Below are 27839 nucleotides of genomic sequence, written 5' to 3' on the forward strand. Positions count from 1 at the left end.
ATATAGCTGTTAAGTCCATCTGGTCCATTATATCATTTAAAGCCACTGTTTCCTTGTTGATTTTCTGTTTGGATGATTTATTCATTGAGGTGAGTTGGGTGTTAAAGCCCCCTACTATCATTGTATTACTTTCATTTTTTTCATTTATGTTTGTTAATAGCTACTTTATGTATTTGGGTACTTCTATGGTGGGTGCATTAATATTTACAACTGTCACATCTTTTTTTTTTTAATTTTTTTTTAATGTTTATTTATTTTTGAGACAGACATAGAACAGACAGAGCATGAACAGGGGAGGGGCAGAGAGAGAGGGAGACACAGAATTGGAAGCAGGCTCCAGGCTCTGAGCCATCAGCCCAGAGCCCGACGTGGGGCTCGAACTCACAGACCACGAGATCGTGACCTGAGCTGAAGTCTGACGCTTAACCGACTGAGCCACCCAGTCGCCCCACTGTCACATCTTTTTGTGGGTTGTTGTCTTGATGACTATGTAGTGTCCTTCTTTGTCTTTTGTTATAGCCTGTTTTAAAGTCTCTTGTTAAAGTATTGCTACCTCAGCTTGCTTTTTACTTCCATTTGCGTGATAAATGTTCTTCCACCCTTCACTTTCCATCTGTATGTGTCTTTAGGTCTGAAGTGAATCTATTACAGTCAACATATAGATGGGTCTTATTTTCTTATCCATTCCATCACCCACTGTTTTTTTTTTTTTTAAATGTTTGTTTAGTTTTGAAAAAGGAAGAGAGACAAAGCACAAACGGGGAAGGGGCAGAGAGAGAGGGAGACACAGAATGAGAAGCAGGCTCCAGGCTCTGCACTGACAGCAGAGAGCCCGATGCGGGGCTCAAACTCACGAATCGAGAGATCATGACCTGAGCCGAAGTCAAACCTCAACGGACTGAGCCACCCAGGTGCCCCTTTCACCAATTGTTTTGATTGAAGCATTTAGTCCATTTACATTCAAAGCAGTTATTGACAGTTGTCTACTCATTGCTATTTTGTTATTGTTTTATGGTTGTTTTTGTAGTTCTTCTCTGTTCCTTTTTCGTGTTCCCTGCTGGCTTGTTGTTTGATGGTTTCCTCTGTTGATACGCTTGGATTCCTTTCTCTTTATTTTTTGCATATATATTACCAGTTTTTGATTTTTGGCCACCATTAGGTTTATATATAATATCCTGTGCATACAGCAGTCTATATTAAGTTGATGGTTCCTTAAGTTTGAACCCATTGTAAAAGCACTGGATTTTTACTGCCTCCCCCCAGGTTTTATGTATATGGTGTCATACTTCACATACTCTTGTGAATCCATTGACTAATATTTATAGATACAATTGATTTTACTGCTTTTATGCTTTTACTTCCATATTGGTTTTATAAGAAATTAATGTACTTGTGTTGGTATGTGCCTATGAAATTTTTTTCTTCCCTAATTTTCTTATTCCTGGTTATGATCTTTACTTTCCACTCAAAGAATTCCCTTTAGTATTTCTTGTAAAGCTAGTGTCGTGGTGATGAACTTCTTTGCCTATTATTTGGGGAACTTTTTATCTCTCCTATTCTGAATGGTAGCCTTGCTGGGTAGAGTATTGTTGGTTGCAGGTTTTTTTTTTTTTTTTTTCTTTCAGCACATTGACTATATCCTGCCACTCCCTCTGGCCTGCAAAGTTTCTGCTGAAAAATCAGCTGATAGCCTTAAGAGGTTTCCTAGAATGTAACTGTTTTCTCATGTTGCTTTAAAAAATCTCTATCACCATTTTTTGTCACTTTAATCACTGTGTCTTGATGTGAATTCTTCAGGTTAGTTTTGCTGGGGACTTTCTGTGCCTCCTGGATCTGGATTTCTGTTTCTTTCTCCAGATTTAGGAAGTTTTCAACTATTATTTCTTCAAGTAGATATTCAGCCCCCTTTTCTCTCTCTTTGCCTTCTGGGATCCCTGTAATGTGAATATTAGTATGCTTGATGGTGTCACTGAGTTCCCTTAATCTGTTCTCATTTTTTATTGTTCTTTTTCTTTTACTATTCAGCTTGGCTGCTTCCATTACTCTGTCCTCCAGGTCACTGATCTATTCTGCTTCTTCTAGTCTACTGTTTATTCCCTCTCATGTATTTTTAATATCAATTATTAAGTTCTCATCTCTGATTGGTTCACTTTTATATTTTCTATCTCTTTGTTGAGGGTCTCGCTGAATCTTCCACTCCTTTTCAAATCTAGTGTCTTTATGACCATTACTTTGAATTCTTTATCAGGTATATTGCTTATCTCTGTTTCATTGAGCTGTTTTGCTGTGAATTTCTCATGTTTTTTCATCAGGGCATATTCCTCTGTCTCACTTTGTCTCACTCTCTGTGTCTGTTTTCTTTTGTTAGGAGAGTCAGCTATGACTCCTAATGTTGAAAGTAGGGGCCTTATGAAGAGTTATTGTGCCTCCCTGTTCAGTGTCCTGTACAATGTCCCCTGTTGACCAGAACCTGGTACTTCAGGGGTGTCACCTGTGTGTGTTGCATGTGCCATGCTGTTGTGGTTGAGCCATGTTGGCCTTCCAGTTGCCCACAATGACTCTCTCTGCCTGTTGTGGGCAGGGTTTGGTTCCTGTGCTATCAGAGGCCAGTCTTGGCTGCCTTGGGTCAGACTGGATGCTTCCTCTTAGCCTGTGTGCTGGGCTTCAGTCACACCTTACTGCAGGGTACTCTCTTGTGCTGGCCCCTAAGGGGCTTTTCTTGGAGATGAGGCCTGCAGTCTGCCCCCACTCTGACTGTTGGGGTTGCAGTGCCTCTGAACTCCAGGGCTCTCTCTCTCTCTTTTTTTTTTTTTTTTTGCTGCCCCCCTGTGAGTTTTTGCTGGTGGGTGGGGCTAGCAGTCAGACCTGATGTCTGCCCCCAGTCCACTGCTGGGGCTGTGGTTGGACTGGTGTGTGTGGTGATCTTCCCCTCTCCTGGGGCAGGAGTCACTTTGGCGTGGTGCTGGTCACTGTGGGGTTGCTTGCAAAATGAGGTGAGGCAGGCACTGCTTTGGATGGACTCCTGTTCAGTGGGCAAGCTGGATGAGGTGGATTCAAGGGTGGCAGCACCTTGGGTGTTAGCTAGATGTGCTGGTCTGGTTGCAGAATGGGAACTGGAGCCACTTCGAGGGATGCCTGCAGAGTGGGGCAGGTTGGGTGGAGTGAGGCCGAAGGAAAATGTGGGGGTCAGGTGTACTGTTAGCAGAGCTAGGTGGCCACTGTAGGTGCTGGTGTTCCTATAGGTATCCAGGTAACTAGGCTGGGGGGCGGGGAGAGAAATGGTGCCCGCCAGTTGTTTTGTTCTTAGACAAGTCTCCTAAAGACCCCTGCCCATCCTGTGGGTTTCTGAAATTAGTAAATAAATATCCTTCCTGTGTACCTCAGGAGTTTTTCATACTGCTGTTTTATGCTTCATCTCTGGGGTTGTGTGTTTTGCTGTCTCTTCAAGGGCAGAGACTCAGTTTCTTGTTGGCCTCAGGCTCTCCCAGAAGTAAGCCAGCTGAGTTTTAAAGTACCCTGGGTTAAGTCCCACTGATTGTAAACACTCACAAAGTTAAGCCCCATTGGTTTTCAAAGCCAAATGTCTCGGGGTCTCATCTTCCCAGTGCAGGGTCCCCCGTGTCTGGGGTGGCTGGTGTGGGGTCTTTTCCTCTCCCTTCTCTACACTCATGTTCTCCTTCCTGTTTGTGGTTAGTCTCACAGGTTAGTTTGGTTCTGGAAGGGTCTCTGCCCTTCTTTCTGTTTTCACTTTGGTTTCCTGTCTACCATTAACTGTGGAGAGCTTGTTCTGTCAGTCTTAGGGTTTTTTCTGGGTTAGTTGCAATGATGTGCCTGTTATCTAGATGTGTTCATGGGACAAGGTGAGAGTAGGACCGTCCTACGTCCCCACCTTCCCTGGAAGTCTGAGCAATCCCAATTCTGGGTGTTTATCTGAAAGAAATGAAAGCAGGGACTCAAACAGATATTTATACACAAGTGTTTATAGTAGCATATTCACAACAGCCAAGAGGTAGTCAAAACTTAAGTATTTAATGGTGGATGAATCAATAAAGAATATATGTTGTATCCATATAGTAGAACATTATTCAGCTGTAAAAAGGAAGGAAATTCTGATAAATGCCACAACATAGATGGACCTTGAGGACATTATGTTAAGAGAAATGGGCCCATCACAAGAAGACAAATTCTGCACAATTATACTTACGTGAGGTATCTAGGCTAGTCGAACTCAGAGAAATAGAAAGTAGAATGGTGGTTGCCAGAAGCTGAGAGAGAGAGAGGTGGGGTTGTAGAGTTTCAATCTTGTGGGATGGGGAGCTTTGAGAATCTGTTGCACAACCATGTGCCTGTGGTTGACAATGTTGTACTGACTACCTGGATTGTTGGGAGGGTGAATTTTAGTGCTTTTGGCCACATAACATAAATAACCATCAACTGGAGAAATGCAGATGATGATACATTGATATGTTGTAACAGTTCTCATCAGTAGAAACCTATGAAGTGCTGATCCATATAGCACTATAGTAGAGTCTATATATGGTTATATAAAATCAGTGTGATTCTATTTATATTAAGGTCAAGAACCAAGGAAAGCTAGTCAAAACATTGAATAGTAGCTGTTTATTCAGGGTGGGGTTTGATTGGAAGGACACACGTAAGTACTGTGGGTTGATAGATATGTCCTGTGTCTTGATTGGGGTAGTGGTTCTATAGATACATTTCCATGCATTGAACTTTATCATTGTAAAGATCTGAACATTTCACTGCATGTATATTTTCTATTTTCTCCCCCACACCTGTAAATGAATACTTACCTCTGCTTAATGGATTTTTCTTTTCACAGTGTCTTTTCACACTTTGTATAAGGAGAGACACAGGCTGCAGTTGGCCCGTGGGAGTGGCTAGGTGGCCTCTTCTAAAATGCTAATCTCTTAGAGTTTTCATAGGAGCAGCTAGAGTGTGGTGTGGTTGATGGCGAAGGGTGTGGGCACCAGAGTTGTTCACACCTGGGTTCACACCTAGCGTTGCCACTCACGCTTAAATAACTGGGAGAGCTTCATACCTCTGCTTACTCATTTGCAAAATACTCGGAGTCCCTCCTTTGTGGGATTGTGTGGAAGGTTGTGTAGAGCCATCTGGTGCCTGACCACCCACTGCCTTCTGGTTGGTTCCCTGCTCCCACTTGTTCTCCTGTGGCCACCTTCACGGCAGCCAGATGACCCCCTGACACGGAGTCAGATCATGTCATCCCCTCTTGAAAATCCCCAGTGCTCCTGTCACACTGAAAGTGGGAGCCAGGTGCATCCCTCCGCATGGTTCTGTTCTCTCTGCTGGCACCTGCTCCGTCAGCTTCCATACCTGGGAGCTGGGTTTTCTCTCTGTTCTGGAGATCCTCATCTTGCCAGAATGGCTGTTTATTCTTACTGCTCACACGTAACATTGACTGAACTCTTCCCTGGCCTCATTGTTAAGTAGGCCGTATGTTTATTCTGTTTTTTTGTTTTTTTTTTTTAATTTTTTTTCAACGTTTTTTATTTAGTTTTGGGACAGAGAGAGACAGAGCATGAACGGAGGAGGGGCAGAGAGAGAGGGAGACACAGAATCGGAAACAGGCTCCAGGCTCCGAGCCATCAGCCCAGAGCCTGACGCAGGGCTCGAACTCACGGACCGCGAGATCGTGACCTGGCTGAAGTCGGACGCTTAACCGACTGCGCCACCCAGGCACCCCTGTTTATTCTGTTTTAATTCCTGCCCTATGCGATTGTCTTTTGTGTGTCCCTTACCTGTTAGCAAGTAAGCTGCGTGAGATACAGTACCTCGTCCACCTCGTTCTCCACTGTACCCAGCCCTGAGGCGCTTACAAAGTAGGCATTCAGTAAATTCTGTGGGGTGGCTGCAGTTGGTTTTTTTTTTTCTTTTAAACGTTTATTTTTTAATTTTTGAGACAGAGTCAGAGCATGAACGGGGGAGGGTCAGAGAGAGAGGAAGACACAGAATCTGAAACAGGCTCCAGGCTCTGAGCTGTCGGCACAGAGCCCGACGCGGGGCTCGAACTCACAGACCGCAAGATCATGACCTGAGCCGAAGTTGGACGCTTAACCGGCTGAGCCACCCAGGCGCCCTCTGCGGTTGGTTTTAATACACTCAAAAGGCCAAACACAGTGACTGGCCCTGAGTGCTTGGTAAGTGTTAGTGAAAATCATTGCCACAGCCTGTGGGGAGTACGTGCCTCCTTTAGCAGAGCATCAGAATGCATTACCAGGCTTGAAAAATGTATTCTTCAGAAATTTCTTTCTGAAGAAATAGAGGAAGATCAAGACCCAGTCACCTAAGAAAAGTCACACAGCACTCTGCAGCCAGTATGTGATTATTTATATAGATTCTAGGGTAATAAAATGAATAAGTAAAAGCCCGAATGAATTTGAATGTCATTTCACTGCAGCTTTCAAACCAGCAGGTTTATCCTTCTTTTCATTCCTTCCCCACACATCTGTTTGTAACAGTTTCTGTAGGGTAAACTATTTCACAGGACCAGACAGAAAGGAAAACAAACAAAAAAAAAGCCTGGGGCCTTCAGGATGTCTCTGAACAATGGAGTGATTGAGCTCTCTCTGGTTTTAGATGTCCACACAGAAGCTGTGCAGGCAGCGCTGGCTAAACACAAAGAAAGGAAGATGGCAGTCCCTATGCCTTCCAAACGCAGGTCCTTGGTTGTGCAGACCTCGATGGACGCCTACACACCTCCAGGTGAGAAGCAGGCCGGCTGTCTGCTTCCCAAAGTGACAGGCGAGCCTGGGGATTAATTCGCTGCTAGCTTCAGCAGTCCCGGTCCTTGTAGCTTTCAAAGTAATGGTGCTGTAATTCAGATTTTCGGAACTAGAAGTCCAGAAGTGGTGTATACGCTCTATATTAAACTCGGAGGGAAAATTTGTGTTACTAGGTATGTCTATTCAAACAGTATTTTAACCTTTTCATTGAGACTCGTAAATGATGCAGACTTTTAGTCTTATGAAATTTTACTTCATTCTTCATGTAGCGAAAGAGAAGAGTTTGTGCCTCCATAGTTATAACTGAATTTGGACTTCTCTTCTGCTTGGATAGATGTATATGTATTCTCAAACTCTTAAAACATAAATATGTCATAAGGTTATATTAAGAAACCAAATGAATTGAAAAATGTATCCTGTTACCTCAGTTTGGAGTATATAAAGTGCAGGTAGTAGTTTGGTTTCTGGACAATGCAGTGTCTGTCACAGCTGCTTATTCTGCTGTGGTGGTGTGAAAACAGGCAACATGTCAGTGAGTGGCTGTGGCCGCTTGCCAATAAAACTTTATTTATAAAGGCAGGCAGAGGGCCAGTTTGATCCACAGGCCTGCTGACCTCGATCTTAAATGGTTGAAGGTAATATCCCATTCATATTTATGCTTTTATTTAGTCTTGAACTTTATATAACTACCTAAGTTCTGTTCTTTACCCAAATAATTACAGTCTGTGTTTTATGATCTTCAAAACCAAAGTAAAGAGCAAAGTTAAATTACACAGGTATCTATTAGAAAACGTGAAGTATTGAGCCTAAATTACGTGTTTTTTCTGTGTGTTGGGTTCCAACATTATTCATGTCCTTGTTGCCACTCTCCCTTCCTGCAGACCCTAGTTACCTTGCACAGTAAGAACAAATGGATGTGTACAACGTTGTTTAGAGTGTTTTGAAGTTGAGTCCTGAGTGTTTGCAAGCAGTGAGAGTAATAGAAACACATACTTCAACTCAGAGATGTGTACAACATAGTGATTCAGCATTTATGCACGTTACTCAGTGCTCCCTGTGATGTGTGGTCACCGTGTCGCCATATGAAGTTAGTGCAGTGTTATTCACTGTATTCCCGATGCTGCACCTTCTGTTTCCGTGACTCTATTTCATAACTGGAAGTTTGTAACTTCTTTTTTTTAATGTTTATTTTTGAAAGAGAGAGACAGACAGACAGAATGTGAGCAGAGGAGGGACAGAGAGAGAGAGGAAGACACAAAATCTGAGATGGGCTCCAGGCTCCGAGCCGTCAGCACAGAGCCTGATGCGGGGCTCAAACTTATGAACTGGGAGATCCTGAGCTGAGCTGAAGTTGGACGCTTAACCGACTGAGCCACCCAGGTGCTCCTGGAAGTTTGTAACTTCTAATCCTCTTTACCTATTCTGCCTATCCCCCAACCCACCTCCCCTCTGGAACCACCAGTTCTCCATATTTGAGTCTGTTTCTGGTTTTTGTTCATTTGTTGCGGTTTTTAGATTCCATATACAAGTGAAATCTTACAGTATTTTGTCTTTCTCCGACATTCCACTGAGTATAATGCCTTCTCGGCACACCCATGTTGTTGCAAATGGCAAGATTTCATTCTTTTTCATGGCGAATATTCCATTGTACGGATAGCACATCTTCATTCATCATATGCTGGACACTTAAGTTGCTTCAAAAGACATAGGGGTGCATTTATCTTTTTGAACTAGTATTTTCATTTTCCTCTGATAAATACTCAGAAGCAGAACTGCTGGATCATATGATAGTTCTGTTTTTTGAGGAACCTCCATACTGTTCTCCACAGTGGCTGCACCAGTTTGCGTTCCCACCAAGAGTGAAAGAGGCTTCCTCTTTCTCCACATCCTCGCCAACATTTGTGATTTATTGTCTTTTTGATACTAGCCATTATGACAGATGTGATGTGATGCCTGATTTTGATTTGCATTTCCCTGATGGTGAGTGATGATGAGCATCTTTTCATGTGTTGGCCATCTTTTGTCTTCTGGAAAATGTCTTTTGAGGTCCTCTGCCCATTTTTACTCAGATAGTTTGGATTATTATTATTTGGTCTTGAGTTTTATGAGTTCTTTATATATTTATTTGGATATTAACCCCTTATCAGATACATGATTTACAAATATCTTCTCTCATTCAGTAGGTTGCTTTTTCTGTGCAAAGCTTTCTTTTTTTTTTTTTTTTTTTTGATTTTTTTCAATGTTTTTTATTTATTTTTGGGACAGAGAGAGACAGAGCATGAATGGGGGAGGGGCAGAGAGAGAGGGAGACACAGAATCGGAAACAGGCTCCAGGCTCCGAGCCATCAGCCCAGAGCCTGACACGGGGCTCAAACTCACGGACCGCGAGATCGTGACCTGGCTGAAGTCGGACGCTTAACCGACTGCACCACCCAGGCGCCCCGCAAAGCTTTCTTTCGCTGTGCAAAGCTTTTCAGTTGTATAGTCTTAATTCCTTATTTTTGCTTTTGTTTCCCTTGTGTGGGGAGACATGTCCAAAAAATATTGCTAAGACCTATGTCTAGGAGTCTACTGGCTGTTTTTTTACAGGAGTTTTATGGTTTTAGATGTCACATCTAAACATCTAGGTCTGTAATCCATTGTGAGTTCATTTTTGTGTGGTATAAGAAAGTGGTCTAGTTTCACTCTTTTACCTGTTGTCCAGTTTTCCCAACACCATTTGTTAAAGAGACTGTCTTTTTAGGGCGCCTGGGTGGCTCAGTCAGTTAGGCACCCGACTTCAGCTCAGGTCATGATCTCGTGGTTCACAAATTCGAGCCCTGAGTTAGGCTCTGTGCTGACAGCTCAGCTCCTGGAGCCTGCTTCAGATTCTGTGTCTCCTTATCTCTCTCTGCCCCTCCCTTGCTTGCACTCTGTGTGCATCCATCCGTCCGTGTCTCTCTCTCTCTCTCAAACATAAAAAAAAAGACTGTCTTTTCTCCATTGCATATTCTTGCCCCCTTTGTCATAGATTAGTTGACCATATAAACAGGGGTGAAAAGTTTTATTTTGTATGTGTTTTTGTAACAGAATGCACTTACAAGGATAACAAACCCACTTAAAATATTTTAACTAGATGTTTGGAACTAGACAGCATTCAAAGAGATTGACATTTTTCTGAGCTACATTTTTTATGAGAAATGTTGAATTTAAAATGCAAGAAACAGTGTGATTATGTATGTGCCTTTTCACACATTGAACCCATCCTCAGAAATGTTATTTTATTGTACATGATGAAAGACAAAACTTTAGGAAATCAAACATTGTACGTATATCTTTACGAAATATAGAAGAACGTTACTGGGAGTATAATTTTGGTGAAATATTTCCATTTAGTTAGCCCTTTCTTGTATACCGTGTAATACATTTTGTAAACTGTCATTCAAAGGTCCTGGTGATAGTATCACATGGGATAGTTTCATACAATCAGTTGCCAGCTCCATCATCATAAAATTTTTATTTACAACCTGTTCTGTGCGTAGCAGTACTCTACCTGTTTATAACCATACTTGCTTGACCAAAACCTTGGGGCTGAGCTCTGTTTTCTCTCATTCTTTTTTCCTTTGTTGCTTTAACACTGATGAGTTAAAACTCATCTCACGTCCTCTGATCTTCAGAGCATATTCCTGAAATACATAATTTCTCTGTGAAATGACTGGTCACTGACCAATGTAACCAACCAGTATCACTGTTACACTGACAGTCTTTTACAGGTGAAGCTTTCCTTTAGTTTTCACATTAAAAAATATAATAAGAATTTGCCAGCAATTCTGTTTCTATTCATAATGAAATAACTGTACTGGACTAACCCATGCACTGTAAATAACTATAAAACTGCCCCGAATGAATGGGGCAGCTGTTTTTAAGCCACGGACATCCAGCAGTGAGAGACTAACCTGAGAGCAGGAAAACTTGTGAGGTGAGCCCCACAGTTCACAGTTTTCTGCCTGGAGAAGTTTTTATACCATGGCCCAGTGATTGAGATCTAAGCAAGGCCAGTAGTTCTGCTAAGTTGAGGAGGCAGAGATCTGAGTTCAGGCAGATGACAGGATTGGAGCTTTCTGCAGATCCACACTAGCAAAGAATCACTCCACGTCTGCTCAACGTCCGACTGCTTCCTAAAATAAGAATCACAAGGCTTTAGAGGAAGATTATAGAATCCAGAGTCTCCTCCACATACCATCCACAATGTGTACCGCTCGGTAAACAGTCACGAGATATGAAGAGATACAGGAAATGTGATCTGTGGCCACAGAAAAAGGAGTCAACATAAAATGAACATAAGATGCCTCATTGTGCTCTTGTTAACCACTAATCATCTGTGGGTGGTGTCAGTTGTATTTGCTGTAAGTGTGAAATTCATGCCAGATTTTGAAGAGTTAATATGAAAAAAATCACTGGATGGTATTTAATTTTCATATTTATTATTTATTAAAGCAACAGTATTTGGAATATTTAGTGATAAATAAAAATACATTTAAAAAGTTAATTGTATCTATTTATTTTTTAACGTGGCTACTAGAAAGTTTAAAACTATGTTATAAGACTCCTATTTCTGTTGGAGAGCTCTGGTTTTAGATGTTTGATATAGTGGAAGATGGAGTTTTAAAATCTGATTATAAACATTCAGGGAATCAAAATATGTTAAAGTACTGAAGGAAAATATTGTCTCAATATGTAGCTGAGTAGAGAAAGGGAAAAATACTTTTTTTTTTAAATTAATGGAGACTCTAGAACGGTAAAGTTCTCACGAAGGTGAGACTTCCCTGGATTGGCTTAACATCAGATTGGAGAAGGAGGAAGATGAAGGTGTCTGTAAACCTGAAGAGACATGAAGAGAAATTAACCAAACTGAAGAGCGGGGAGACATAATTAAAGTTAACAGAAGAACCTCAAGTATTATGGTACAATGTTACCCACTTATTTGGAACCCAAGAAGGAAAAGAGGAGAGGGCAGAAAAAAATATTTGAAGAAACAACAGTCGAGAACTTCTCAGACTGCTATAAAATCCACCTTATAGATCCCAGAAGTTCAGTGAACCCAAAGCAGGATAAGTTAAAAAAAAAATCATACCTCAGTTCACAATGGTCAAAGTGCTGAAATCCCATGATTAAGAGGAAATCTTGAAAGTAATTGGAGGAAAACCTATACTACATACAAGAGCACATCATATGAATGATGAATGACCTACATAAAGACACTATAGAGACTGGAAGACAGTATAAAGACATATTTAAAGTCCTAAAGGGAAAAAACAAAACTCATATTCAGAGAAAATATCCTTAATAAACAAGGATGGAATGAAGACATAATGAGACATGAAAAGTGAGAGAATATAGTGCCAGGAGGACTGCGCTGCAAACACGCTAACGGATGTCATTTAGGCTGATGGGAAATGATGTTAGATGAAAAATGTAATCGGTAAAAAGGAAAAAACACTGGAAATAGTAAATAATTGGGCAAACAGAATACTATGTTTTCCTATTGTAATTTGCTTTAAAACAATAAGGAGGGGTGAGTGGAATTATACTGTTGTGTGGCTATTACTTTTGTGAAGTAGGTAGAATGTGAACAGTAGAAAATGACTAGTGTCAGGTGTATTGGGAGTAGAGGTGAAAGAAAAAGTTTATAGTGTCAGATTTGAAGAATAAACAGAATATTGACCCCATATAGACCCATTAAGGATGCATACCTGTTAGTCTTACATCAACCACTAAAAAAAAAGTACAAGTAAGATTTAATAGAAGACATAAAATGAAACTAAAAAAATGTGGTTAAAGAACATAGGAAAAATCAACAGATATAAAAAAATAGGTGGAATGAATGAAAAATAGCAAAATGCTCAATTTTAGCACATTTATATCAGTGATTATAATTATAAATGGACCAAACACCCAATTAAAATATTGAGATTGTCAGACTGGATAAAAAAAGAAGATACATCTATATGTCTTCTATAAGAGATACAGCCGTATTTTTTAAGGTAAACTCCACCCCTGACATGGGGCTCGAACTCACAACCCTGAGATCAAGAGTCACATGCTCTACCCACTGATCCAGCCAGGACACATTTAAATCAAAAATGAAGATAGTTAAAAATACAAGGTTGAAACATTAAATATAAAGCATACTAGTCTTTCTTAATATCAAAATAGATGGCAAGACATAGTAATACAAGATATAAAGTGGGACCTTACATAATGGAAAGTGAACAATTTATCAGTAAGATGTAATAATGAATACCTGCATACATAAAAGAGCAGTATAACTTAGAAAGCAGAAGCTGGAATAGTGAGGGGGAATAGAAAAGTCAAGAATAATAACTAGAGATTTAAAAAATACCTTTCTTAATAATTGGTCAAAACAACACGGTCATCCAGCTTGATGCAGTTGCTGTTCACAGAATATTATACTCAACTACTGTGGAACACACATTCATCTTTAATACATTTCTTGAGGTGTAATTTGCATTCCACAAAATTAACCTATTGTAAGTGTGTGACTCAGTGATTTTTAATAAATATATAGATAATGCTGTCATTGCCATAATCTAGTTTTAGAACATTTCCACCACTCCACAAGTTTCCTTGTGCCCATTTGCAGTTAATTCCCCTTAAAACATTCAGTCACAGGGGCCTCTGATCTGATTTCTATGCCTCTGTAAATATTCTGGAAATTTTGTAAATAAAATGAAAAGATATGTTCTTTTGCATCTTCTTTAGCATAATTTTTTGAGCATCTTCCATGTTGTAGCATGCATCATCAGTTCATTCCTTCTTGTTGAATTGTATCCTGTTAGATAGGTACACCACGTTTCGTTTACCCATGACTAGTTGGTAGATATTGAGCTTGTTTCCAGCTTTTGGCTGTTATGAATAATACTGCTCTCCACATTTATGTACATATGTTTGCATCAACATATATCATTTATTAACGAATCCTATAGTTATTTTATGCTTAACTTTCAGGAAACTGCCAAATTGTTTCTATATGGGTACTGCCATTTTACGTTCTCACTGGCAATGTAGGAGGATTTGTTTCTCAGCATTCTTACGAATGTTTATATTGTCTGTATTTTTTATTGTAGCCATTCTGGTAGATATGAAATGTTATCTCATTGTGGTTTTAATTTGCATTTTCTTAATGGGCCTATTTGCTGTTTGTATATATTCATTGGTTAAGTGTTCACACTCTCCCATTTTTTATATGAGTTGTCTCCTCACTAGCTAACAGTTCTTCATATAATCTGAATACAAATCCTGTACCAGATTCACAATTTTCAAACTATGTTTTGTCTTCCATTAATTGTGTCTAGTATCTATATAAAGATATTTTGTATCTTTATCTTGTATTCCGTGACCTTGCTAAAATTTAGCAAATTCTTAATTGAAGAATTTAGTGTGTTCCTTGGGACTTTTTACATAAAAGATCATATTAAATTGACTAAAGACAGTTTCAATGTTTCCTTTCCAATCTGGATGCCTTGAAGTTATTCTTTTTGCTTTATTTCACTGGCTGGAGGTTTGAAAATAATGTTGAATAGAAGTGGTAAGAGGGGGCATCCTTACCTTAGTCTTGATTTTAGGGGCTGCACGTTTAATCTTTTCACATTAAATACAGTGTTAGCTATGAGTTTTCACAGATGCCCTGTGTCAGGTAGAGGAAATTTCTTTCTATTCCTGCTTTGTTGAAAGGTTTTATCATAAGTTAGTTTTAGATTTTGTGAAATGCTTTTTCTGTGACTTTGAAAGTTAACTTAGGGTTTTTGTCCCTTTATCCTACTAATATGGTGCATAACGTTAATTGACTTTTGAATGTCACCACTTGGTCCTGATGTGTACTATCCATTTTATATTTTGCTCGATTCTGTTAGCTAATATGTTTTGAGGATTTTTGTGTCTGTATCATGAGGGATATTTTTCTGTAGTTTTCTTGCGAAAGGGCGGGGTGGGAATGAAAGATTGACAGTATGCCTTTGATTTCCTTTTGTTGTCTGATTGCTGATGCTAGAACTTCTCGCACTATGTTAAACAACAGCGGTGAGAGTGGGCATCCCTGTCGTGTTCCTGATCTCAGGGAAAAAGCTCTCAGTTTTTCCCCATTGAGGATGATGTTAGCTGTGGGCTTTTCATAAATGGCTTTTATGATCTTTAAGTATGTTCCTTCTATCCCGACTTTCTCAAGGGTTTTTATTAAGAAAGGGTGCTGGATTTTGTCAAAGGCCTTTTCTGCATCGATTGACAGGATCACAGTAAAGAAGCATAAGAATACTTTTTGGGAGGATAATAATATTTGCATGGATGTAGGGGTATGTGCGTTTCTCAAAAATCATAAGTCTGAGGACTTGAACGTTTTTCCAGATGAGATACAGATGGCCAATAATAGCATGAAAAAAATGCCCAGCATCAGTGGTCATTAGGGAAACACAAGTCAAAACTGCAATGAGATAGGACCTCACACCCACTAGAATGGCTACTGTCAAAAACCAGAAAATTACCAGTGGTTGGTGAGGATGGGGAGAAATTCAAACCTTTGTGCACTATTGGTGGGAACATCTCTATGGCAAAAAGTATGGCAGTTACTTAAAAAATGCTACATGACCCAGCAATTCTACTTTTGGGTCTATACCCAAAGGAATTGAAATATCTTAAAGAGATACTTATATTTGTACACTGATATTCATAGCATTATTCAAAATAGCTAAGACATGGAAGCAACCCCTTGTCTGTCCACAGATGGACGTGTAAGCAAAATGTGCTACATACGTGAAGTAGGTTATCATTCACCCTCAGGAAAGAAATTGTGCAGTGTGCCACAATATGGATGAGCCTTGAGGATGTTACGCAGAATGAAATGAGCCACACACAAAGAGACAAATACTGTATGAAAACACTTGTGTGAGGTACTTAAAGTGGCCCCAGTTGTATAAGGAGAAAGCAAAATGGTGGTTCCCAGGGCCTTTGGGGAAGGGAGAATGGAGGGTCATTGTTTAACGGGGACAGAGTTTCAGATTTGCAAGATGAAGAGAAATACTGAAATGGTACAGTTGCACAGATTATAAGTGTATTTGGTATCACTGAATTTCTACTTAAGAACGGTTACAGTGGTAAATTTTATGTTGTATTTTACCACAAAAACAAAAACGAAAGAAGCCTTAAGCCTGAATACAAAAAAATGTGTACATTTTCTTTAAATTATAATCCCACTATTTCACAAAGCAGAGCAGAGGGAGAGAATTTGTTGGTCTTCTGATACTGCTGCTTTTCTAACAAATTCCTAACAAACTTCCAAAAATTTTCCAGAGAGCTTGGCCATATCACAATGATAATAAAATATGAATGTAAATGTCCTTCACAAATACTGTTGTGTTGGAAAAAACAAGAGTCTGTGTCTTGATTTAAGACACATTGTCATTTCCCTTGTTCTCCTTAGATGTTCTCGAGCTGCTCTGGTCTCTCCTTCCTCCTGGTGTACCTCACCCGTGGTAGGACCCAGAAGCTGTTCTTACATGAGGGTTGAAATAACAAGTATACCAGTATTTCATTCTTGAAAACGTCACGGCTGCTAGGGAAATCATGTTACATAAAAATAGTTCTATCACTTTTAATAAAAAAAAGTGACGTGTTTGATCTCAATCCAAGTTGCACAGTATTCAGAGAGGAAAATAAATCAAGTGAATAGTGAAAAAATTTAACAGAAATGAGTGTTAAAGCAAATACGTTTAGTTTACTTATGTAATGTGCTGACATACTATCCTCACCAGAGGAGGAAGCAAAGCCTTGGTGGGAAAGAGATGGGAGTCATTCTAACTTCTACACCACTATCCTTGCTGACAGCTTACTCTTTGGGGAGGGACGTGGGTTACCTTTACTCACACGAAATTTAAAAATACAGCTCAGAGGGCACCTTGTTGGCTCAGTCGGTTGAGCGTCCGACTCTTGATCTCGGCTGAGCTTATGATCTCGCGATTTGTAAGTTCCAGCCCCCATGTCAGGCTTGCTGATGTCAGCACGGGCCTGCTTTGGATCCTCTGTCCCCCTCTCTCTCTGCCTCTCTCCAGCTCATTCTCTCTCTCTCTCCTTGTCAAAAATAAATAAACATAACAATACAGCCCAGAGAAGTACCTCAGGTCTAAACAAGGGCTACAGTCACACTTTGAAACACGTGGAAGTTCAATGCCTCTGAGAAAATGCCGCCCCCATCCTTCTCGCTTGCTGTAAGCATGCCTAGAAACAGTTGGCTTCTTCGCAAACTGAGTGAAGAAAATAGGTGAGTATGTCTCTGCCCAAGATTGTAATGTCAAAAAAACAAAACAAAACAAAAAAACCCTTTTTGTAGCATATTTATTTAAGGTGTTTTCGATGAAAAAAATCATTATACCAAAAAAGAATTCGTTCTCTGAGATGTGTGACTTTTCAAGAGTGTCGAAAGCACAAAGCATCGGCGGTTAGTGTGTGTTGGTGGTGTTTGCCCTGGTGTTTGTCTCTTTGCCGTGATGCATAGCAGATCTGTCTCTCGCAGATACCTCTTCTGGCTCGGAAGACGAAGGCTCGGTGCAGGGAGACTCCCAGGGGACCCCCACCTCCAGCCAGGGCAGCATCAACATGGAGCACTGGATCAGCCAGGCCATCCACGGCTCCACCACGTCCACGACCTCTTCCTCCTCCACCCAAAGCGGGGGGAGCGGGGCCGCCCACAGACTGGCCGACGTCATGGCCCAGACGCACATAGGTGAGTGCCTCGCTGTGGTCGTCCCGAAGCCGGTGGCCATCTAGTAGCCGTGGTCTTGGTGTCTGTGGATTCATCTGTGCATCTCGGCCACGGAATCCATTCGAGGGACGGCACAGAGCCCGGCTCCAACCCTTCAGCTGCTTTGCTGCTTTTGTTTTTCTGTTTTGTGAAGTTGGCTTTTCACTGCCCCCAGGGTCCCTGACAGCGAGGATGTCGGGCTTCCTGCTCGTAAAGGAAACGTTCTCAAGCATTGCTTGAGATGTTTGAAAATAGTGTGAAAGGAGGGTAAGAATTACTAGCAGGAAAGAGAGGGCATTGGACGAGCCGCAGTGCTGTCTGAATCATAGACACAGGAGGTGCGTGCCGCGAAATGAGGCCTTATCCAGTGTGGACGGGAGGAGTATGGCATCCAGATCTGTTCTCACCCAGTTTTAGTTGTGGATTAAGATTTTTAAACTCCCAATAAAAATCTTTCACAGAGTGAACTACGTGCTTTGAATGTGGTTCCGGGATAGCTCAGGAAGGTCCCCATTAAAATAGCAATGTGGGCAGGGCTCACCTCGCTCACAGGACACACACTCCTCACGGTGCTTGTCGACACCATGCCCTCCTCGCCACAGCAAACCTCGTGTCTGCAGAAAGCCCAAATTTAGGAAACAGGTAAAGGTAGTGAATTAAGTACTCGACAGACATCTCAGACGCACAAGCTTTTATTTCTAGATTATTAGCTACTTGGCAGAGTTCAAAGAAACTCAAACCACTTTCTTAGGACTTTGCCCCAAGAGCACTCGCTCTGAATGAAGTTAGAGTTAACCTCGCTGGTAACAGTGTCAGCAGTGCGCCCTCGATTCTACTGTAGATGCTCAGGCAGCCGGTCAGGAGAGCTGGCTCTGGCCTCTGTTGCCACATGAACGGCTGCTCGCAGCTTCAGAAGCCCCTTTTCCTGCTCTAGTTGTTTAGTGGGGGAAAAAAAGAATAATGATTTCCTTCCTTTGTTCCTCTCAGAGCTGTTGTGAGTACCAAGAAAATAGGAAAATTCTGCCTTTTTGTAAAGTAACAGTCCAATGCCAAGTGGTCGTATTAGAGTTCACTTTTCTATCCTTGGGTGACAGTGACACAGTTTTGTGAGCACCAAGAACTCCGTTTGGGATCGGAGTAAGCTAAAAATTACACAGAGACGTGTGCCCGTGAAAGAGATGAGGTTTCATCGTGCGTGTTGCAGGACCTGAGAGAGTGTCTGTGCGTGTCGCGTGGCTCCCGTGTGGGTGGTGTGACGTGGAAGGCAGTCCACCTGTGCTGCTCACCCCGACCTGGAGGAGTGTGTACGGTGTGATTCACCTCCCTTGTAAAGAAGCCTCAGAATTTTACCGTGAGACACACGGACCGTCCCCGCATCTGGCTGTCCCTTTGTGACGTGACCTGTGACGTCCTGGAGGAAGGTCCAGTTGCAGGGTTAGATTTATCCAGACTGTAAGAGGCTGCATGACTCATGTGCTTCATGTCTCAGCAGAACCTAAAAATAGCTGCTGGGAGTGTGACATCACAGTCCTCTCTAATTTGGCGCAAAGATCAGTTCCTAGGGTACCTGGAAATTTTCTGTCAGTGTGAAAAATTTGAAAGAAAGCAGTGGCAAAACAGAATAAAACGAGGAAGAGGAGACCTACAGCTACATGGCGAAGCAGACAACGTGGAAAGTCCTAGAACTGGCAGCATCTACCCTCTTGTTGAGACTCTGAGAAGTCTAGAGTGTGAGGGTGTGTGAGAGTGTGACCGTGCGTGTGTGGGTGTGTGAGGGCAGAATGTAAGAAGGTGCATGAGTGTGTTGGGAGTGTATACGTGCATGTGGATGTGTATAAGAGTGTGTGTACATATGTGTGGAAGTATGTATGAGAGACTGCGCATGTGAGGGAGGGTGTGCACAAGAGAATGAGCATGTGTGTGTTGTGAGAGTGTGTATATGTAAATGTGTGTGCACCTGCATATGAGACTGTGTGTGTGTTCACAGAGTAAGCCCACCAGCGCCGTACCCCTCATCCCGCTTGGTGAGATACTTGCTGGAGGGACAGGCCCTGCTGCTCCCCGACTGGGGGAGGAAAGCCTGGTGGTTACAGACAACAGAGGTCAACAAGGGTCTGCCACAAAGTGGGCTGTTCTACCTTGTTGTTGAAGCAAAATCCCACGGGTTTTCACCCTGACCATGTACATAGGGACCCCACACGTGTGTCCCCAAAGTCAGGCCCGCTCCGTGTATGGTGTAAAGCCCCCTCCAGGAGATTTTCCTCCCTGCGGCCCTGCTTCCTGTGGGTTCTCGCGTGGTGTGCCGTCGCGAGGATGGAGGCCTCCAGGATGCAACGCAGAGGGCCCCGGGTGACATCGCTCCCCGCTCCTCAGGCAAGGGCTCTTGTTCCAGTGAGTACCAGAATGTTTTGGATCATTACTAGGCGGTATTCATTCAGAACTCTGTGCGTGTCACATGCTTGAGACAATGGGAACAGGCAGGATTAACACCCCTCAAGTACTGTATCAGTATCGAAAGTCGAGGAGCGTCACTCAGTAGGAAAATTAGCGGAACGCTTTTAAACTCCAGGAGGCTTGTTCCCAAAAAGCGTGAGAGGAAAATGAATTAGTTACTACACGGAAGTGGAAAATTTGGGCAGAAACTATTGGTATGTTTCTAGACGAAGAAGTAAGAACAAAGCAGAGTAGATAATGTAGTTGTACATTTATAATAAAATTTGTACGTTCAGCAAATAGACTTTGGCTTGAGCTCTTGTCTCTCATTTTGTGGCCACAGGTACCGTGGTGGTGAGGTCTGTGTCACCCTTTGCTGACCGACACAGCGGAGGCATCATCACTGGGGTTCCATTAGCGTATGCTGGGTGTGTTGTCATTAGCCAGAGGTTCACAGAAGTACTTGCCATTTCCAGAGTGTTGTAGGATTCGTCGACGTGAACACTGTGTTTGCTGTGTACCACGTAAGCAAGCTAGTTCTCATCAGGTTTCCTGCATCTGATCCTGCTAAGGTGGAGATCAGAGGGCGCTCCCACTCCCACACACTTGTTGCGTGATTAGCCCGGAGTGTGGCTACTGTGTATTTGTATGTAGACGCCTCTTTCCTAGGGGATTTATTCTGAGCGCTTGATAACTTACCCTCACGTATTTATGTATAATATCTGAAGTACTGAATTCTCTCATAATCTCTGCATTGATACTTTTCAGACACTTAGTCTTAAAACATCAAATACCTGTCAAGGATGGTGGTGATGGCAAAGCTCGCTCGCTTGAGCTGGGGTCCCCCTGCTCCGTCTCCCACAGCTAGACTACACAGCTGGCTCAGCAAGCTTTTCCTTCACGGGGCCAGAGAGTAAATGACTGAGGCTTTATGGGCCCAGCGGTGTGCTCTGATACTTCTCCTGTCTGCTCTCTAGTACTAAGGAATCTGGAAACATGAGGGCATGTCAGTGTGGCAGTAAAACTTTATTTATAAAAATGGGTGGCAGGCTGTCCTATGATCATAATTTTGACACTCCTGTTCAGAGCACTGTAAACCATGCTTCTGAGACGGCCAGAAGGAGAACCCGGACCATGTGTCAGATAACTCTGGCAGAGTGGAGACTCTGGTATCCATTATAGGTTTTGGGGGGCTCCTTTGGTGATTTGGGGCTGACAATCCCGGCTTGTGAGAAGGACCCTCCTCTCTTGTCAGGCTTCTCACCCCTGTGTCACGTTTCATGGACACCTTACCAGCAGATGTCTCGTGTCTCTGCTGTGTCTTCCTGTTTCCTTTTCTGGACAGAGGTGCTCGCTCTTCGAAGGCTCATCCTCTGCTCTGATGCTGGGTCCCAGGAGGTCGGTTCTTTCCCACCCAGCTGGGGGTGTCACTGGCACTCATGGCCTCCTGTTCCTACCCTCCCCCCAGGTGGCTCCTGTCCTGCCCTTGTGTCTCCACATTCTCGCTGACATCATGCACTCACACATGACTTGTGGTCTTCAAGGCCACCTGCTTTTCACTGATGCTCAGATCTGCATCTCCCACCAAGAAATCCTTCACGGCCCCCGTTTCCAAGTGCCTCCCGACACGGCCCACTGGCCCCTGTACCCCAAGGCCAGCATGCCAGAGAGTTGGTCCCTCGAGGAGCAGGCTCCAGGCATTAGCATCCTCGGCTCCTCATTCCCACGAACCATGCGTGTCCACGTTCTGGGTGTTTGGCTGCCACGTGTGTTGCACACCTTCTTCTCTCGTGACTGCTCCTGGCCCCTCACCCTCCGTCTGGACCGTGACGGCCCCTGTGCCCTCGTGTCCTTTCCCTCCATGCTGTTCGGAGTGTGTTGCTCCTTCAGTGTTACTAGGACACAGGTCTGCTCCTGTCTCTTTGCAGAAGTGCGCCTGGGACCTCCACCTCTCAAAATTTTGCTTATTTGGATTTTATACTTAGAATGAAAGTAAAGATTTTTGGATCCCAAAGTGTCCTAACCCTTCATGCACTGTGTGTGCCATTCAGCAGGAATACCTCCCTGGCCTGCACAGTCACTCGGTGCTCACGAAAGAGATGCGCCTTTTCTGGTTTTTTGCAACATTTAAAAACATTTAACTCTTAAAGTAGTAACACAATTATTTATGGCTTTATGCACATGAGTTTCACAGGTTCTTTCCCGGGGCAGGGTTCCCACCTAAGGGAGGAAAAGGTGGAGGGAAGCCTGCAGCAGGGAGTCAGGGTGCCCTGTCACTTAGTTCCTGCAGCCCGGTGAGGGGTGGTGGCCGCCTTGTTCTGCAGTCGGGAGACTAAGGCTCAGGACAGTTGACATGAGACTGCAGGGCAGCCAGCTGGTCAGTGGTCAGCAGGACCAGACACAGACCTGTGGGATGTGGGGGTGCCTGCTCATGGTGCTGGTTCCCTGTCTCCTGTGGTGTCTCCGTTCGGGTGCGGCCCTGCCTGTTACAACAGAGGAGAGCTCTTTTCCAGACAAAAGCCCAGTTAAACTTTGCGTGAAGAATGAAGACTTCGGTGTCCCCATCACACCCCCACAGGGCCCGAGGTCTGTGCAGTCTTCCTGGCAGTTCTCGCCTCTCATCGCGGACTTGAAATTATGCATATAAAAATCCAGAGGCTCCTGTGTGAAGATGAAGGCTCCCATTCCGATGTTAGCGTGCACTTCCAGAGACCTGACAGTGGCTCTCACGTCTTCACGGAATCACGTAGCATCGTGTGGGAGGGAGGCGGTCCTAGGTCGGCCCCGACTCGGAACTGTGGCCGGAGAGGTGCTGGCGTATAAACCGCCAGGCTGTCCTGCAGCCACGTCCGGGTCCAGTCTGTGGATGTCGTGCCTACCAACTGGAAGGCAGGAGTGGGTCACCACCACCAGGAGCCGGTCAGCAGACCCCGCAGGTGAGACCGCAGGGAGTCCTCTTTCCCAGTCGGTTGTGCGTGGAGGACGGACCCAAGCGGGAAGCTGATGTTCTGACCCTCGTGAGGGCCAGCCCCTTCTCTCTGGGAAGGTCCTGTGTGGCTCCCCACCACCGTTTCATCGAGGAACCACCTGGAAGGCGCACAGGCCGGCGCGGCGGGGTGGACAGAGTGGCCTCAGGGCCATGGAGCAGGGATCCCCACTGCTCCCTTCTCCACGGTAACATTGTCAGGTTGGGGGGACTCCAGGGGAGCATTCTCCACGAGTGGAAGCCCGTAGTGTATCATCTGTGTCGGTCAGTGGCCCTGAAGCACGTTGCCTTCTACATGCCAAAACCAGGTTTTCTGCCGTTCCTCTCTTCACTTAGAAGCTGTCTGGGGACTGAAAAATAGTTAATATGGTTTAAAAAGTGGGATCTATCACCACTTACCCTGGGGATCCCCAGGCATACAGTCAGAATTAACACGTCCGCCGGTGTTAGAACCAGAGGCATTTTCTCTCGGGTTGTCAGGTATCCTTAATTTACTTCAGGTTCTGTTCATTCATTCTTTGAAGTCTTTCTTCAGCCTTGGCCAAGTGCCGAGGATGCGGGCAGGTGGAGTAACCTCAGCGTCCAAGAAGGACCCAGCGGTCTGGACCTTGAGAGCTGGAAGGAGCTAGGTCAGGAGGCAGGGAGTTTCCAGGTTCAGCCGGAAGACCAGCCTCCCTCCATGCCCCCCTCCTTTCCCTCCCTCTCTCTCCTCCCTCCCTCTTTTCTCACTCCCCCACCTCCTGTCTCCCTCCCACTCATCTTTCTCTCTCCTTCCTTCCTTCCTCTCACTCCTCTCCCAACCCCCTTCCTCCTCTCGCCTATCCCTTCCTTCCCCTCCTCTTCCTCTCTCCCTCCTTCCTCTCCCCCCCATCCCAACCCCCTCCCTCCCACCCCCCTCCTCTCTCCTTCCCTCCTCTTCCTCTTTCTCTCTCTCCCCCTCCTTCCTCTCCCCCCTGTCCCAACCCCCTCCCTCCATCTCCCTCCCTCCATCTCCCTCCCTCCCCCCTCCTCTCTCCCTCCTTCCTCTACCCCCTGTCCCAACCCCCTCCCTCCTCTCTCCCACCCCCTCCTCTCTCCCTCCCTCCCACCCTCCTCCTCTCTCCTTCCCTCCCCCTCCTTTCTCTCTCTCCCTCCTTCCTCTCTCCCCTGTCCCAACCCCCTCCCTCCGTCTCCCTCCCTCCCACCCCCTCCTCTCTCCCTCCCCCTCCTCTCTCCGTCCTTCCTCTCCCCCCATCCCAACCCCCTCCCTCCGTCTCCCTCCCTCCCACCCCCTCCTCTCTCCCTCCTTCCTCTCCCCCCATCCCAACCCCCTCCCTCCTCTCTCCCACTCCCTCCTCCCTCCCACCCTCCTCCTCTCTCCTTCCCTCCCACCCTCCTCCTCTCTCCTTCCCTCCCCCTCCTCTTTCTCTTTCTCCCTCCTTCCTCTCTCCCATCCCAACCCCCTCCCTCCGTCTCCCTCCCTCCCACCCCCTCCTCTCTCCCTCCTTCCTCTCCCCCCATCCCAACCCCCTCCCTCCTCTCTCCCACTCCCTCCTCCCTCCCACCCTCCTCCTCTCTCCTTCCCTCCCACCCCCCTCCTCTCTCCTTCCCTCCCCCTCCCCTCCTCTCTCCTTCCCTCCCCCTCTCTTTCCCTCCCCCTCCTCTCTCTCTCTCCCCTTCCTCTCACCCCTCTCTCCCCCCTGTCCCAACCCCCTCCCTCCGTCTCCCTCCCTCCTCCTCTCTCCTTCCCTCCCCCCTCGTCTCTCCTTCCCTCCCCCCTCGTCTCTCCTTCCCTCCCCCCTCCTCTCTCCTTCCCTCCCCCCCTCCTCTCTCCTTCCCTCCCCCCCTCCTCTCTCCTTCCCTCCCCCCTCCTCTCTCCTTCCCTCCTCCCCTCCTCTCTCCTTCCCTCCTGCCCTCCTCTCTCCTTCCCTCCCCGCCTCGTCTCTCCTTCCCTCCCCCCTCCTCTTTCTCTCTGTCTCTCTCCTTCCTCTCACCCCTCTCCCAACCACTCCCCTCCCGTGCTATCATGCATTGCAGATTCTGAAGCAACCATCTGCTGCTGGGGACAAAAGTCCTATGGCATAGATGATACAGAACCCACCTGTGGGGGCAGCTCTGGGTGGGGTTCACAGCAGAGGTGACCCTTGACAGGTGGCTGGAGGATGGCCACCATTTTTTCTTTATTTTAAAAGTACAGGGAAATTGATAAGCAGTGAACTCGCTTTGGCAGAAGATGGAGACCTGGTCTGATGATCTCAAAGTTCTCCTACTCTAGGTGGACATCTGTGGCCTCACCCCAGGAGCAGATGAGCCTTACAGTCCTTGAGCCGCGCTTCCAGTACCTGTCACACACAGGCTTCGAGGCAGCCTAGTTAAGTCCCTGGAGCCCCGTGTCACGGCAGCGCGGCGTCCTCTGGTGCCCTCCCGGATGCCGGCTGCGGGGGCAGTGACCCCACCATGGCTACATGTGCGATTTGTGAGCAGGTTGAGAGGGAGGGGAGATGATGTAGAAGTAAGTTTGGAAGGCATTTTGGAGTCACCCAACTGTCACCGCTCCTACTTCTTAGTCACCAGATGCATTGGAATTATTACTTCCCTGTTTCAGAGTGGAGGCCCTGCAATGTTCGCGCCTCGCTGCGCAGCCCAGACTGGCCACTCCCAGTGATGTGGCCGCCTGGTGACGTGGCTGTTTGGTGACGTAGGCACACGCGGACATGAGCCTGCGACGTGGCTGCCTGGTGACGTAGGTTCACGTGGACGCGGAGCTGGCAACATGGCTGCCTGGTGACCTGGCTGCCTGGTGATGTAGGTTCACGTGGATGTGAGCCCGCGACGTGGCTGCCTGGTGACGTAGGCTCACGCGGACGTGAGCCGGTGACGTGGCTGCCTGGTGACGTAGGCACACGCGGACGTGAGCCCGCGACGTGGCTGCCTGGTGAAGTAGACACACGTGCACGTGAGCCGGCGACGTGGCTGCCCGGCGACATAGGTTCATGCGGACCTGAGCCGGCGACGTGGCTGCCCGGCGACGTAGGCACACGCGGACGTGAGCCCGCGACGTCGCTGCCTGGCGACGTAGGCTCACGCGGACGTGAGCCCGCGACGTGGCTGCCTGGTGACGTAGACACACGCGGACGTGAGCTGGCGACGTGGCTGCCTGGTGACGTAGGCACACGCGGACGTGAGCCCGCGACGTCGCTGCCTGGCGACGTAGGCTCACGCGGACGTGAGCCCGCGACGTGGCTGCCTGGTGACGTAGACACACGCGGACGTGAGCTGGCGACGTGGCTGCCTGGTGACGTAGACACACGTGCACGTGAGCCGGCGACATGGCTGCCCGGCGACGTAGGTTCATGCGGACCTGAGCCGACGACGTGGCTGCCCGGCGACGTAGGCACACGCGGACGTGAGCCCGCGACGTGGCTGCCTGGTGACGTAGACACACGCAGACGTGAGCCCGCGTCGTGGCTGCCTGGCGACGTAGGCACACGCGGACGTGAGCCCGCGACGTAGGCTGACGCGGACGTGAGCCGGTGACGTGGCTGCCTGGTGACGTAGGCACACGCGGACGTGAGCCCGTGACGTGGCTGCCCGGTGGCGTAGACACATGTGCACGTGAGCCGGCGACGTGGCTGCCCGGCGACGTAGGTTCATGCGGACCTGAGCCGGCGACGTGGCTGCCTGGCGACGTGGCTGCCTGGCGACGTAGGCTCACGCGGACGTGAGCCCGCGACGTGGCTGCCTGGTGACGTAGACACACGCGGACGTGAGCCGGCGACGTGGCTGCCTGGTGACGTAGGCACACGCAGACGTGAGCCCGCGTCATGGCTGCCTGGCGACGTAGGCACATGCGGACGTGAGCCCGCGACGTAGGCTGACGCGGACGTGAGCCCGCAACGTGGCTGCCTGGCGACGTAGGCTCACGCGGACGTGAGCCGGTGACGTGGCTGCCTGGTGACGTAGACACACGCGGACCTGAGCCCGCGACGTGGCTGCCTGGTGACGTAGACACACGCGGATGTGAGCTGGCGACGTGGCTGCCCGGCGACGTAGGCACACGCGGACGTGAGCCCGCGACGTGGCTGCCTGGCGACGTAGGCACACGCGGACGTGAGCCCGCGACGTGGCTGCCTGGTGACGTAGACACACGCGGACGTGAGCCGGCGATGTGGCTGCCTGGCGACGTAGGTTCATGCGGACGTGAGCCCGCGACGTAGGCTGACGCGGAGGTGAGCCCGCGACGTGGCTGCCTGGTGACGTAGGCACACGCGGACGTGAGCCCGCGACGTGGCTGCCTGGTGACGTAGACACACGCGGACGTGAGCCGGCGACGTGGCTGCCCGGCGACGTAGGCACACGCGGACGTGAGCCCGCGACGTGGCTGCCCGGCGACGTAGGCTCACGCGGACGTGAGCCGGTGACGTGGCTGCCTGGTGATGTAGGTACACGCGGACGTGAGTCCGCGACGTGGCTGCCTGGTGACGTAGACACACGCGGACATGAGCCGGCGATGTGGCTGCCTGGCGACGTAGGTTCATGCGGACCTGAGCCGGCGACGTGGCTGCCCGGCGACGTAGGCACACGCGGACGTGAGCCAGCGACGTGGCTGCCCGGCGACGTAGGCTCACGCGGATGTGAGCCCGCGACGTGGCTGCCCGGTGACGTAGGCACACCCGGACGTGAGCCCGCGACGTGGCTGCCTGGCGATGTAGGTTCACACGAACGTTGAGTGAGGCCCCAGCGCGGTGAGCGCCTCTCCGCTTCCGTGCTAGGTGGCTGGCTTGGATCTTTGTCATTTCGCTCTGCTGCCTGCTGTGCCTTCATTCAAGATAGGAGACCCCAGCGAGCGTACCGTTTAGCCACAGAGTCAGCGTTTTTATTGCCA

The 27839-nt window shown here is 46.7% G+C and overlaps 1 protein-coding gene and 1 long non-coding RNA gene across 12 annotated transcripts in view; one reads left to right on the plus strand and one right to left on the minus strand.

Annotated features, from left to right (window-relative positions):
• DIP2C (disco interacting protein 2 homolog C) overlaps positions 1-27839 on the plus strand; it is a 416980-nt gene that overhangs the window by 243004 nt on the left and 146137 nt on the right. For all 11 annotated transcript variants that reach the window (XM_058682051.1, XM_058682054.1, XM_058682050.1 and 8 more), the window contains 2 exons: positions 6622-6747; positions 17329-17538. In XM_058682051.1, the coding sequence (XP_058538034.1) occupies positions 6622-6747; positions 17329-17538 (336 nt within the window). The remainder of the gene's footprint in view (positions 1-6621; positions 6748-17328; positions 17539-27839) is intronic.
• Positions 22140-25856, minus strand: LOC131483692 (uncharacterized). The gene is made up of 2 exons (XR_009247880.1): positions 25056-25856; positions 22140-23325 (listed from the first exon to the last, which is right to left on the minus strand). It is a non-coding gene; the product is annotated as an uncharacterized LOC131483692 (long non-coding RNA).

The sequence above is a fragment of the Neofelis nebulosa genome, chromosome 8, assembly GCF_028018385.1.
Source record: "Neofelis nebulosa isolate mNeoNeb1 chromosome 8, mNeoNeb1.pri, whole genome shotgun sequence".
NCBI classification, from domain to species: Eukaryota; Metazoa; Chordata; class Mammalia; order Carnivora; family Felidae; genus Neofelis; species Neofelis nebulosa.